The sequence below is a fragment of the Lepus europaeus genome, chromosome 21, assembly GCF_033115175.1.
Source record: "Lepus europaeus isolate LE1 chromosome 21, mLepTim1.pri, whole genome shotgun sequence".
Lineage (NCBI taxonomy): Eukaryota > Metazoa > Chordata > Mammalia > Lagomorpha > Leporidae > Lepus > Lepus europaeus.
This window is the reverse complement of record NC_084847.1, coordinates 24,303,808-24,317,445: the sequence shown is the minus strand read 5'-3', so window position 1 is coordinate 24,317,445 and position 13,638 is coordinate 24,303,808. Positions and strand designations below refer to the sequence as shown.

The 13,638-nt window shown below is 46.6% G+C and overlaps 1 protein-coding gene across 2 annotated transcripts in view; it reads left to right on the top strand.

Annotated features, from left to right (window-relative positions):
- Positions 1 to 13,638, top strand: part of LOC133750211 (exportin-6) — a 123,467-nt gene that overhangs the window by 43,111 nt on the left and 66,718 nt on the right. For both annotated transcript variants that reach the window (XM_062179667.1, XM_062179666.1), the window contains exons 3-6: positions 1,281 to 1,393; positions 2,165 to 2,362; positions 8,720 to 8,879; positions 12,902 to 12,979. In XM_062179667.1, coding sequence (XP_062035651.1) covers positions 1,281 to 1,393; positions 2,165 to 2,362; positions 8,720 to 8,879; positions 12,902 to 12,979 — 549 coding nt within the window. The remainder of the gene's footprint in view (positions 1 to 1,280; positions 1,394 to 2,164; positions 2,363 to 8,719; positions 8,880 to 12,901; positions 12,980 to 13,638) is intronic.

The following is a 13,638-nucleotide window of genomic DNA, read 5'->3' as shown; positions in this document are numbered from 1 at the left end:
GGTTCACTTCCCAGATGGCCGCAACGGCTGGAGCTGCTTTGATCAGGAGCCAGGAGCTTCTTCCGGGTCTCCCATGCAGGTGCAGGGGCCTAAGGACTTGGGCAATCTTCTATTGCTTTCCCAGGCAGTATCAGAGAGCCGTATCGGAAAAGGAGCAGCCAGGACTAGAACCAGCACCCATATGGGATGCCGGTGCTTTAGGCCAGGGCTTTAAGCCACTGCCACAGCGCCGGCCCCAGGGGAGGCCTTTTCTGAAAGGGCTCCATCCACCTTGTGCAAAGGTGAATTACTAATGCTCCAGAGTTTGATGATCCTGTTAGCAGGGGCCTCAAGAGGCCGTCTGGTCATTTTCCCAGTGGAGGAGATGGGAGCACCGGGGAGCGTCGCCTGGTCTGGGGCACACAGGAAATTCGTGGCAGAGTCCGCAGCAGAGCCCAGAGTGCTTCCTTTCTAGCCATGGCTCACTGTGTCTGGCCTGACTCCACCCCTGGGATTCATAGAAACCTCTGCTTCATCAGTAGGACAGACTCTCAGCCTGCTGTTGTGGAGTTTTAATGAGGTGCCATGGAGCTTTAATCTGAGTTATAGGGGACTCACAGCAGCGTCACCCTCTCTTTGCTGCAGTCTTCTTAGAATCTCTTAGCGATGATGTTTCATGGCTAGTGGGTCAGGTCAAAGTGACCAAGTGGGAGCATGCCCAGGATGATGGGGAGAGAGCCCTAGTACTTGCTGTTGTTGCACTCTGACTGATGCCGTCGCAGCCTAAGGACAAGGAGAACCATTTCTAGTTTGTGATATGTGGCTGCTTTGGACAGCTCTTGTGAGTGTTACCCTTACTTTTTTTTTTTTTTTAATTTTTTTATTTTTGGTGCTGTTTTAAATGGAAACCAATCCAAATAAATAGAGTTTGCCATCTTGAACTCTCTCACATTTTTCCTCCTCTTTTCTTTGTGAGGTTAGTCTTGATCTTTTCTTTTTCTGCACACCAGTTTAAATACGAACTTTGCCAGTGAAAGTTTCTCTACTGAGAAAGAAGTTTCCATAGCAGAGTTACTGGCTTTTTAATGGCTAAAAACACTGTCAGCTTTGGTGGTCACCTCAGAGACAGAAAAAAAAATGGGAATTGTTCTTTCTCTTTCTTGAATAATCAGCTGAATTCTATGGTTGGTTTTGACTCCATTTTCATTATATGGAGAGAGGTGTGTTTAAAAGTACGACAGCCCTGGTGTACGTTAGCTTCGTGTATGTTCACAGTCTTGTTGTCGTTTTGCTTTTTCCAGAGGAGCTTCTTAATAACTTTGCCCAGCAGATAGGAGCCTGGAGATTCTGCCTGTACTTTCTCTCCAGCACCAGGAATGACTATGTAATGATGTACAGTTTAACGGTTTTTGAGGTAAGTAGATCACTTACACTCTTCTGAGAGGTGTTTTCTAGCTACAGGGCCATGTCATGGCACCAGGCTTTAGCTTGCTCTGCAGACACCTGGGAGGTGGTGCTGGCTGGGCTCTGTGGCCTCTTCCCACACTGCCCTTGTTGTCTGCAAGTCTGCTGTTGCCAGGTACTTTTCCCTCTTCGCCCTAGGAAAGGCAGGTGGGTGGTCACCTTTAGGGCTGGGTAGGTGGGTTGCTGTGGGAATATGTACCTGTTCTCTCCCTGTTACCGGGAGGAGGGGATGATAGCTAGTTATCATCATCTCCAACCACAAAGACTCTTGCTTCTATCAGCTCCCTTCCATTGCTTGTCTTCTGTGTATGCTTTGAAACATTTGAAGTTACAGTCATATTGCTTGTGCCATTTTGTATTCTCCCCACCTCCAACTTAGCTTTATGTTCCTAAAAGTGGTGGTGTCATTGTACACCAGGCCATTCTATTTTTGGATGATATAGTTATTTCTGTTGTTGATTTTTGGTGGTCACTAGAGGCTGTGGTGTAATGGAAAGTTTTTGTCCATAAAGCTTTTTGTCCCTGCTGAATTATTTAGAAGATCATCCTAGGGCTGGATTTGTGTTATATGTTGGAATATTGTTATTATTCTTGTCAGATTACCCTAAACTTATTTTATTAAGTTTATTGTTTATTGAGATGATATAGCTAATTGTGGGATGAAAATCAGTTATTTTTGTTTATATAGATTTATAATTTAAAAGATATATATTTTTTTCAGAATCTGATCAATAAAATGTGGCTTGGGGTCCCATCTCAGGATAAGATGGAAATCCGTGGCTGCCTGCCCAAACTCCTTCTGGCTCACCATAAAACCTTACCTTACTTTATCCGGAACAAACTCTGCAAAGTTATTGTTGATATTGGACGTCAGGATTGGCCCATGTTCTACCATGACTTTTTTACTAACATTTTACAGGTAAGGATGTACATAGGAACTTTATCTTATACACAGTTGGTTTGTAGAAGTGATTATTTCCTTGTCTTGCAGAGGAGTTTTAAGAGTAGCATCTTGGAACTGCAGCTGCAAGGTGACTGTGGGGGGGATGATTATGTTCACTTCTCTCTGTATTCTTGAGACATGTTGTATCTTTGTGCAGTGGAGAAACATGGGTGAAACCTGGTCGCTTTGTTAACCTTTTGTGAAATTCCGTTCAGTAAGAATGTGAAAGCCTGTTCTATGCTGTCCCAGGTATTGTAGAAAGATGATGCTAGGTAGTTTGGGAGAACAGCTGTGCGAGCGGTTATCCAGTGCTGTGATGATTCCTGTAGAGGGAGTATGTGCAGAGTGGCCTCGTGTCAGTGGTGAGGAGGTGGCTGTGGCAGAGTAGAAGGCTGGACTGATGGGCAGGGGGTTTGGATGTTAAATTCAAGGTCTTTCCTTGAGAGCTATTGGAAACTTTTGAGAAGGGACAAGACATGGCCATGCTTTTACATTGGAATGATGACTCCAGCTCCAGTCTGGATTGCAGAAGAATGAGGTGAGGGAGGAGGAGACCAGTGAGGTTGCTGTTGTTAAAAGTCTGGACAGCACAAGGAGGATTTGAGGCAAACAGACCTACTTGGTGGGTGGAGATGAGGCCTGTAGGAGAGAGTCCAGGTAGATGGCAGGGCTGAGGAAGAGGGGAGTCTGGAGCGACGGCCAGGTTTATTGCTCAGGGGGATTTTCCAGGCCAGGGGTAGAGGAAGGGGAGTAGGTTCATGTAGAACATGTGTTTAAAACTTCTGTGTTCTGAGGCCAGTGTTGTAGCACAGCAGATAAGTTGCCGCCTGCAAAGTGGTGGTTTGTGTCCTGGCTGCTCCACTTCTGATCCAGCTCCCTGCTAATGGCCTGGGAAAGCAGCAGAAGATAACCCAAGTGTTAGGGCCCCTGCATCCACATGGGAGACGTGGAAGAAGCTCCTGGCTCTTGGCATCACCTGGCCATTGTGGCAGTTTGTGGAGTGAATCATCAGATGGAAGATCTTCCTCTTTCTCTGTCACTCTGCCTTTCAAATAAATAAATAAATCTTTAAAAAAAAAAAAAAAACAAATTACAAAGACAGGACTTGTATGTCCCTCCTGTGTGGTCAGGACCTGAAAGCTGAGAGGGAGGTGCCTTTGCTCATTGGAGTCCTCTGATCATCCTGGAAACATTGTCCTGCTCTCGAGACAGTTTTGGGGTATAGGAAATTGGCTTTGTATGCAGTTATAGAAATAAGAACTCTTTGAAAATTGGTTTTAGTATCAGCAACTATAGCAACTATAGGCTCAGGACTTTCCAGAACAGTGTCATTTTCTAATGTTCTATCTGCTCTCCCCACAAACCTCTTGAGTGAGGCGGCAATTTAAAAAACCCAAGTGTCAGTATTACTTCTCTCGGATTGCCTCTCAGAGTGGCACAGATTCTTCATTCGGTTGTTTTGTTTAGTGATTCAGCTGTGATGTATGTAGCGGCTGATTGGTTTGATCTCTCTAGGGAGATGATGCATTTGTTCGGTGAACTGTTGAGTACCAGCTTTGTGCTTATTAGCAAGCACGTGGTAAGGATCTGGTCATGGACAGATGCAGAGTGCTTTTGTCAGATTCCTGCTCTTGAGGGGAGGCTGCAGTGCACACTAAGCAAGTGTGGACTTTGAGGCAGTTCTGAGCATCATGAAGGAGACGGATTCCAGCTTAAATGACAGAGCTCATCCTTGGGTGTGTTTAGATGGCAGTCTTGGGGAGGGCTTCGCTGGGGGCCGGAGCCTAGAGCAGAGCCTGAGTCTTGAGGGTATCTAGGGGAGTAGAGTGTTGGGCAGAGAGGATATCCTGTGAGTGGAAAGCACCCCGGGGGTGGCCAGGAGGCCTGTGCTGGGACAGGAGGTGAGAAGGACTTTCCCAGCTCGCTCCCAGGCCCCTGCCTTTTTCCAAGTTGAGAACACTTGGGATAGCTCCCTCTGCTCTCTGTGAGGGAGCTGGGGAAGCCTGCTGGAGATGCAAAGACCAGAAAGGTCAGGATCTCAGTGACAAGCAAGGGAATGGAGACAGAGAGCCACAGTCCGGACAGCAGTGATTGAGGAGGAGCCCTTTCTGCCCAGCTGGGGTCCATCCCTGGGACTGAGAATGGAACCTTTCCTGTCTGGTCTCTGATGATGAGAATTTGGAAGAGCAGTTTTAGGTGAAGTGCTGATGGAGGTTTCAGAAGGCCGCTTGTCTTCCTCTGGCCTCTGCTACTTCCCTTTCCCACCCCTTCAGAAATGACTCCACCCTCATGTAGCCTTTGTTATTTGGAAACACGGCCTCGTGGCAAGGCCCCTGGACCTGGAGGAGCAGGGTGGTCCTTTTCTGTAAAATCTACTCTGATTTCAGTGACACCTGCCACTTGGGGGCTTCCCCTTCCCCTCCTCTAAAGTGCAAGTTGGAGTAAGTGATCCTTAAAACCCCTTCCCTCTGTAGTATTTCCCGCTTCTTATTTATGCATGCAACAGGTCAGTGACACATGAGCCAGTGCTCAACTGCTGACATTTCTGATTATGTGATAGGATGAACCTTTTCTTCCGTGTTGCTAAACAAGACCAGACAGGCTATGGAATCAGTTTTACCGTCACATGATCCTTTGAGTAAACAATCTAAAAAGTTTTTCTGGCTCAGTTCCCTCATGGTCTGTTTGCAGTCTGTGGTGCATAGTTTTTTGTATTTCCAGACTCTGTGTTGGTTGGCTTGGTATGTGTGCAGTTTATGTTATAATTGTGGTAATTACCTTACCAGGCAGAGAACAGTTGGTTTGGAATCCCAGAAGATACCTACAGCTCTGTGGGTTGCCTATGCCTTTTCTAGGCCACTGGAGAAGAAGCAGTTGAAGGTGAAACAGACCCTGATGGTCCTCGCCTCCCTTCCACCTGCATCAGCACACTCATGGCTCCTTTTGAGAATTTGTTCTTAGATTCCTGAGATCTGTTGAGCCGAATGTGCCTGGGGCCAGACAGTTAAGGGGCGAAGCAGCATTGGGAAAATTACTGTTTCTTCTGTGGTTGGTTGATTATGTAATAAAAACTGCTGAACCTTTTCAGAAGTTCACTGGAAACCTTCCCCTGATCTTCAGCTTAAAGGTGTTTATTGTCTGTTAAAATAAATTGCAGAGACGGGGGGCTGGCACTGTGGTGTAGTAGGTTAAGCATCTGCCTGCAGTGCCTGGCATCCCATATGGACACTGATTTGAGTCCCGGCTGCTCCACTTCTGATCCAGCTCTCTGCTGTGGCCTGGTAAAGCAGCAGAAGATGGCCCAAGTTGCTTGAGTCCTACACTTGCATGGGAGACCCAGAGGAAGCTCCTGGCTCCTGGCTTCGGATTGGTCCAGCTCTGGCCATTGTGGCCATTTGGGGAGTGAACAAGCAATGGAAGACCTTTCTCTCTGTCTCTCCCTCTCTCTGTCTATAACTCTGCCTATCGAGTAAATAAATACATCTTAAAAAAATAAATTGCAGAGTTACCTATGTTATGCGCTTAAATGATGTATGTGAAGAAGGTGAAGGGAAACACCATTTTAATGAAAAGTTGTGGATACAAGCTGAAGAGAAGAATAAGTGCACAATTGAGCAAGCCCTTCCCTCACATAAAGAATAACTTTCATTCACATTTTTGTCTGACCTTCTTTCCCTTCTCCCCAAATGATGAGATAGGGAGAGCTTTAAGGTAGATTTTCTGTGTTGTAGATTTTTTTTTTAAATTTCTGGGCAGCTTAGATGCATTTTCCATCTGCAAGAAAGTGTGTACTGCTAAATGGGGTACGTGGCAGTAGTAGGCATTCTGAGAGAGTAAGAATGAGGGGTTGGGAAATAGGGAGGAAAGAGGTAGGAGAGGAAAACAAATGGAAAAAGGGGAAGGAATGGCAGTTTTCAGAGTCCAGTGTGAGAACCCGGAGGTCTCCGAATGGAAAGAGATGTATACCGAGGGTCTGCTCTGCTTCATGTAGGGACAGTGAGTGAGAGATGAGGGTTTCCTGTTCCTCCCCTAGTGCATTACTGAAGTTAAGTTGGTGTTAGAAATAAGTCAGATTTGTAGGAAATGAAGAGAACACTTGTGTAGGGTGTACTTGAAGTGTTAGCATTCGAGAGAACTGATTCTGTAGGGAGCATTTTTCATATGGTGCTCATTGCTGCTGGGTTTACATAGCTCTGCTTCTGAGGGCAGTTGAATCTACCTTGAGTTCCATAGAGTACTTTCCCTACTCTGCGGGATGAGCTTCTCTTTGATCTGTGATGGGAAGAGTTTTCTATTCTTCTCTCTCTCTCTGCCTCTCAGATAAACAGTGAGTGCTCCAGTCCTCTGGTTCACTCCCAAATGCCCACAGCAGCTGGGGCTAGACTGGGCCAGATTGGTGAGCTGGCGGTATAATTCAGGTCTCCCATGTGCGCGGCAGGAAGCTGCTTACTTGAGCTATCATCACTGCCTCCCAGGGTCTGCATTGGCAGGAAGCTGGAGTCAAGAGCTAGAGCCAGGTGTAGGACCCAGGTGCTCCAGTGTGGGAGCTAGGCTGAGTTCCCATTCCGGAGGAGTTGTTTGCAAGGGAATGGAAAGTGCCTGCATTTCTTGAGGTGAGACTGAATGGTCTGTACGGGTCAATTTGTGAGGTCTTCCTCTTCCCTAAAGCTTGTGTTTTGTAACCTGAGTAAGTAACAGTCCAGGAGTGAACTTCAGTTACTTAAGATTAAAGAAAAAGGTGAAGTATTCCTTAAATTGTTGGTTCTGTGTAGATTGCAGCATATAATTCAACGGAATTTTTAGTGGCAGTTCACTTTGATCATTTCTGGAAACTTAAAAAAAAATGTATTAGAAAGATCCAAATGTTGTGAAAATGATGAGGTAGGTGTAAATATTGTTAGGCTGTTGAAGGTGTATCTTTTCTCTTCTTCTTTTGTAATTAAACCTTCTTACGGAAGGAGAAATATTACAGGTGATAGAAAAAGTAACTTGGCCGGTGCGGCGGCTCACTAGGCTAATCTTCCGCCTGCGGCGCTGGCATTCTGGGTTCTAGTCCTGGTTGGGGTGCCGGATTGTTTCCTGGTTGCTCCTCTTCCAGTCCAGCTCTCTGCTGTGGCCCGGGAAGTCAGTGGAGGATGGCCCAAATGCTTGGGCCCTGCACCCGCATGGGAGACCAGGAGGAAGCACCTGGCTCCTGGCTTCGGATTGGTGTAGCTCCGGCCGTGGTGGCCATTTGCGTGGTGAACCAACAGAAGGAAGACCTTTCTCTCTGTCTCTCTCTCTCACTGTCTATAACTCTCTTCTGTCTCTCTCTCACTGTCTAACTCTGCCAGTCAAAAAAAAAAAAAAAAAAAAAAAAAAAAAAAAAAAAGAAAGAAAGAAAGAAAGAAAAAGTAACTTGATTGGCTACTTAGGGATTTGCGGGATCATGACCCTAGTCCTGTGTGCCTGTTGCTGGCTTGCCTGCAAAGCTTAGAGCTGTGAAGTTTAGTTAGCCTGAATGTTCAAGAGACCACAGGTTGGCTTGTGTAGCCCAGTCGCTGATGTCTGCATCACTGTGTATACCTGCAGTTCCGTGTTTCCTGACGGGGGATACAGCTGAGAAAGGTATCGTTCGGTGATTGTGTCCCTGTAACATGTACTGACTCAGACTTGGTTCCTGTCAGGCCACAAACCTGAGCAGCATATTACTGTCCTGAATGCTGCAGGCACTTATAACACATGGCTAAACATGAGACAGATTCAGTAAAAATACAGGCCCTAGGAGTTTCTCAGCTCCATTATAATCTTAGGAGACTACTGCTGTATATGTGGTCTGTAGTTGATAGAAACATTGTTATATGGAGCATGATTTGTGTGTGTGTGTGTGTGTGTTGATTAGTGTTGATTTATGTAGGCTGTTCATATAGGATATTTTAAAAATTTTATTTATTTGAAAGACAGAGTTATAGAGAGAGGTAGAGCTGGAGAGAGAGAGATTTTCCATTTCCTGATTCATTCCCCAAATTACCACAATGGCCAGAGCTGTACTGATCCGAAGCCAGGAGCTTCTTCTGGGTCTCCCACATGGGTGCAGGAGCCCAAGGACTTGGGCCATCCTCTGCTGCTTTCCCAGGCCACAGCAGAGAGCTGGATCGGAAGTGGAGCAGCTGGGACTCAAACCGGCATCCATGTGGGATGCTGGCACTGCAGACTGGGGCTTTAACCCACTGCGCCACAGTACTGGCCCCTCATATTAAACAAACATAGAGATACTTCACAAGTTTAGTACTACTGAGTCCTCTTTGTACTTTATTAGTTGGTGCTGTGCTCAGAACTTGTTTTTCCTGGCAGTTGATCCAGTCTCCTGTGACAACCCCCCTTGGGCTGATCATGTTGAAGACAACGTCAGAAGAGCTGGCTTGTCCCCGGGAGGACCTCAGTGTGGCTCGGAAGGAGGAGTTGCGGAAGCTGCTGCTGGACCAGGTGCAGACAGTACTTGGGCTTCTGACAGGTGAGCAGTCTGGTGGTGCCAAGGCCAGTAGCCTGCTGAGGATCCCCGGAGCTCAGGCCTTGGCACTCAGCATTTCTGAGACTAAGCATAAAATGAAGAATTCTGTGTTACGTTCCCAGCACCTATAGCCCAGTGTCTAGCACTCAACAGTACCTCAGAACAGGCTTGTAGGTAGTCTTCGTTTAGTCTTTCATTACTTGGTCCTCGTTGTAACTGTGGTTAATGAAGTATAGTGCAGATCATAGCAAAGCAATTGAAACGTTGGTTATAGCATTTAAGGTGAGTGACAGTCACTTAAAATAGTGTGAACTAAAGATCAGAAGTCAGAAAGTTGGAAGATGTGAAAACCACCCATTCCATGGTATCAGCCCATGCACCAGCTTGTAGTTGTCTGTGGCATTTCACCTCTTCTGTCTGATTAGAGCTGCCTTATTGTGTGTAATGGATGAGAGCAAACAGGAAGCAAACCACAAAGTGAGACAGGAAGAAAGGAAGAGAGTGGGCGGAGCACACCGGGACCCAAGGGCTGTTTCTCCTGTGCTGCTGCTGGAGCCTGCATGTTGGGGAGGTGGCACGTGCAGTGCCAGCCATGGACCCTGGAGGTGCTGCAGCCTGGCTGCTACCCGTAGTAAGAAGTATTTTTCTCTCTAGTGCCACCCAGATATCTAGGAACTTTTCTCTTTTGTATGTCTTCTTTAGTGCTTGACATGAGGCGGGCACTGAAAATTGGCTGAAAGAATGATTGTTCAAGAATGAACTTAATCATGTGCTCCTATGCTCCCCTAAATCTATAGAGGTAATGGAGAAACTCCAAGTTGATGTTAAATTTCTAGAGTTAGGGACCATGTCTTACACTTCTGTGTCCTACTGTGCTTAAAAATAAAAAATTGAGATAGAATTCACATACCACAAAATTGGCTATTTTAAAGTACAGTTCAGCCGGCGCCGTGGCTCAACAGGCTAATCCTCCACCTTGCGGCGCCGGCACACCGGGTTCTAGTCCCGGTTGGGTTGCCAGATTCTGTCCTGGTTGCCCCTCTTCCAGGCCAGCTCTCTGCTATGGCCCGGGAGTGCAGTGGAGGATGGCCCAAGTGCTTGGGCCCTGCACCCGCATGGGAGACCAGGAGAAGCACCTGGCTCCTGCCTTCGGATCAGCACGATGTGCCAGCCGCAGCGCGCTGGCCGCGGTGGCCATTGGAGGGTGAACCAACGGCAAAGGAAGACCTTTCTCTCTGTCTCTCTCTCTCACTGTCCACTCTGCCTGTCAAAAAAAAAAAAAAAAAGGAAAACAAAAAAGAAAAAAAAAAGTACAATTCAGTGGCTTTTAGCATAGTCACAAGGTTGTGCACCCATCACTACGTCTAATTCCAGAACATTTTCGTCACGCCACAAGAAACCCTGTAGCTATTAGCAGTCATTTCCCACTCTTCTTGCCCCCAGACCCATGGCAACTACTCCTGTACTTTCTGTCTGTATGGATTTGCCTATTTTGGCTTTTCATAAAAATAGAATCATAAAATATAGAATCGTAAAATATATGACCTTTCTGTCTGAATTCATTCCTTTAACATAATGTTTTCAAGATTTATCCATGTTGTAGTGTTAAGTGTCTTGAGACTAGATTATCTTTACAAACCTTTATGATCATCTTTTTTTTTTTTTTTCCTAAAGATTTATTTTATTTATTTGAAAGACAGAGTTATACAGAGAGGTAGAGACAGAGAGAAGTCTTCCATCCGCTGGTTCACTCCCCGGATGGCCCCAATGGCTGGAGCTGCGCCAATCCAAAGCCAGGAGCCAGGAGCTTCTTCCGGGTCTCCCACATGGGTGGGACTTGGGCCATTTTCTACTGCTATCCCAGGCCATAGCAGAGAGCTGGATCGGAAGAGGAGCAGCTGGGATTAGAACCAGTGCCCATACGGGATGCTGGTGCTGCAGGCCAGGGCTTTAACCCACTGTGCCACAGTGCTGGCCCCTATGATCATCTTATGTTCCAGTTTCTTTATTGGATGTAAAAAGGAATAAAACATGGTTCCTGCCCTCTAGCAATTTACACTCTAGTAGGGGAGAGATAAGTAAACAAAAGAATAGTGGTTTAAATTTTTTATTTTTTAATTCATCTGAGAGAGACAGAGACAGAGAACGAGACAGACATCGTCCATTCACTGTTTAATTTCCTAAATGCCCACGCATCCAAGGTTGGGCTATGCTGATGTCAGGAGCCTGGGACTCCACTAGGTCTCCCGTGTGGGTGGCAGGTGCTGCAGTCGTCACCTGCTGCTCCCAGGATGTGCACTAGTGGGAAGCTGGACTTGGAAGTAGAGCCGGAACTGGAGCCCAGGCAATCTGATCTGGGATGCAGGCATCTAAATCACTGACCAAACACCTGCACCTGTTTTTTTTTTTTTTTAACAGTGTCCTAAGAATTATAGAAGTACGTTTTATTTGCAGGCAAAATGGAGCAGGCAGAAGACTTCCTGGAAGAGGCAACAGCTGGTTGACATTCTGAGGGATGGAGACAAGTAGCAGTTAGGTTGGGATTAGGACAGAAGAGCAGGTCAGGGGTTGAGCAAGGGAAAGACCCACACTGAAGGAACAGCGAATGGATCACTTCGATGAAGCCTTTGTGTGCGCTGGCCCGGAGGCTGGCCGTGCCAGATGGGCTGAGCAGGGTCCAGCTGCCTGGATGTGTGGAGTGTACCATTTACTGGTGAGGAATGGAAGAAGCTTAGTGGCAGGTTTTTGAGAGAAAGCTATCCAGGTAGTGATGTTCAGGGAATAGCTGGATTATATGCAGATCTGTGGATGTCTTGCCTTGTGTCAGTTCCTGTCATGTAGCTGTTTGGTATACTGACAGTACTTCTGAAAGTGCATGGAAAAGGGAATTAAAAGAAAAGCTTACTTTGGTGCCAACATTTTTTAAAATCCATGCATAGTTTTTTTTCATAATATGCATTTTCCATGAGCTATTTTTTTTTTAAGATTTTATTTATTTATTTGAGAGGTAAAGTTATAGACAGTGAGAGAAAGGGACAGAGAGAAAGGTCTTCCTTCCGTTGGTTCACTCCCCAAATAGCTGCAATGGCCGGAGCTACGCTGAGCAGGAGCCAGGAGCAAGGAGCTTCTTCCAGGTCTCTCACTTGGGTGCAGGGGCCCAAACACTTGGGCCGTCTTCTACTGCTTTCCCAGGCCATAGCAGAGAGCTAGATTGTAAGAGGAGCAGCCGGTACTTGAACCGGTGCCCATATGGGATGCCAGCGCCACAGGTGGAGGATTAACCTGCGCCATGGCCCCTCCCATGAGCTTTTGGAAAACCCGTCATGTGTGGGTTTAAAAAATTTTTCACCAAAATATATACCATTTTATTCTGTTATCCGTAAACTTTTGAAAGTCCTGTTGTATAGTCAAGGTGAGTTTTGGGCTGAGAGGGAGAGAGAGAGAGACAGACAGACAGACAGACGGACTGGTGAGGCTTCAGAGTCTGCCTTGTTGAAGCCATGACAGAGGGTGGTTGAGTCCAGCAGAGACAGTGAAAGGAGGGCCAGTGAGGGAACCTGGGAGGTGGGTGTGTCAGCGATGGGTGAGCAGAAGAGAGAATTGAGTTCCAAGAAACTGGGGAAAACAAGGAAAGAGCAGTACCCAAGGCCCCTTTGCTGGCAGAAGGGTTTGGGCAGTCGCATGGAATGCCACAGAGTGGTCAAGGAGAATCAGGATTAAAGTGGCCTCTAAGTCTACGCAGGTGACCTTGGTGAAGGCCAGTGTTGGGGGAAATAGTGAGGAGAAGCCACACTGTAAGGTCAGGGTGGCGCAACGGAGATCCTCTGAGTGGGGACAGTGCCCTCCAGAAGATAGTGGGCAGTGCAGTGGTGAGGCACGGCCACTAGCTGCCAGAGGACATTGGATACAGAGATGTTTAAGTACTGATGTTTGATCAAAGGTGACAATGAGTCATTTCTCTAAATCTGATTTTCACACGTGGGACTGTATGACTCTCTTACACTCAGTTCCTTCTTTCTTGATAGGTATCTTGGAGACTGTCTGGGACAAGCACAGCGTTACTGCCGCCACTCCACCGCCATCCCCGACCTCAGGAGAAAGTGGTATGGTCCCTGTGGCATTCCTCTTGTTCAGTGCAGCAGGGGATCTCAGCAGGGTCGGCACCAGCTTATCTGCCTCAGATGTGTATTGATTCTTCCTTAATCTCTCTTTGGCCATATTTTCCATGGAGCGAATTTTCTGCTGTTCCTCAGAAGTACTTGTACTTTCTTATATAATATTTTGAACACTGCATCTTGCTTCTTCCTTGCCCATCATGAAGATGAAGATGGTGCTTTTTTGCTTTATTATTATTTTTTTTTTAATTTGAGAGGGAGAGACAGGAGAGTAAGTTCTTCTCCAGTGGTTCATTGCCTAAAAGCAGTCACTGGGACTAGGCCAAGCTGGGAGCTGGGAACTCGATCCAGGTCTCCCACATGGGTGGCAGGAACTTAGTTATTGAAATCATCACATTTGCCTCTCAGCATGTACATTAGCAGGAAGCTGGAGTTAGGAGCCGGAGCTGGGTATCAAATCTAGGCATTCCAGTATGGGACATGGATATCTGAACTACCAAGTCAGATGCCTGCCCCGAGAAGGACCTTTAATCTCCTTCTCTTTTTTACAAGATTTATTTGTTTGGAAGGCAGAGTTAGAGCCAGAGAAGGCAAGAGATCTTCTATCCACTGGTTCACCCCCCAAGTGGCCACAATGGCCAGGGCTG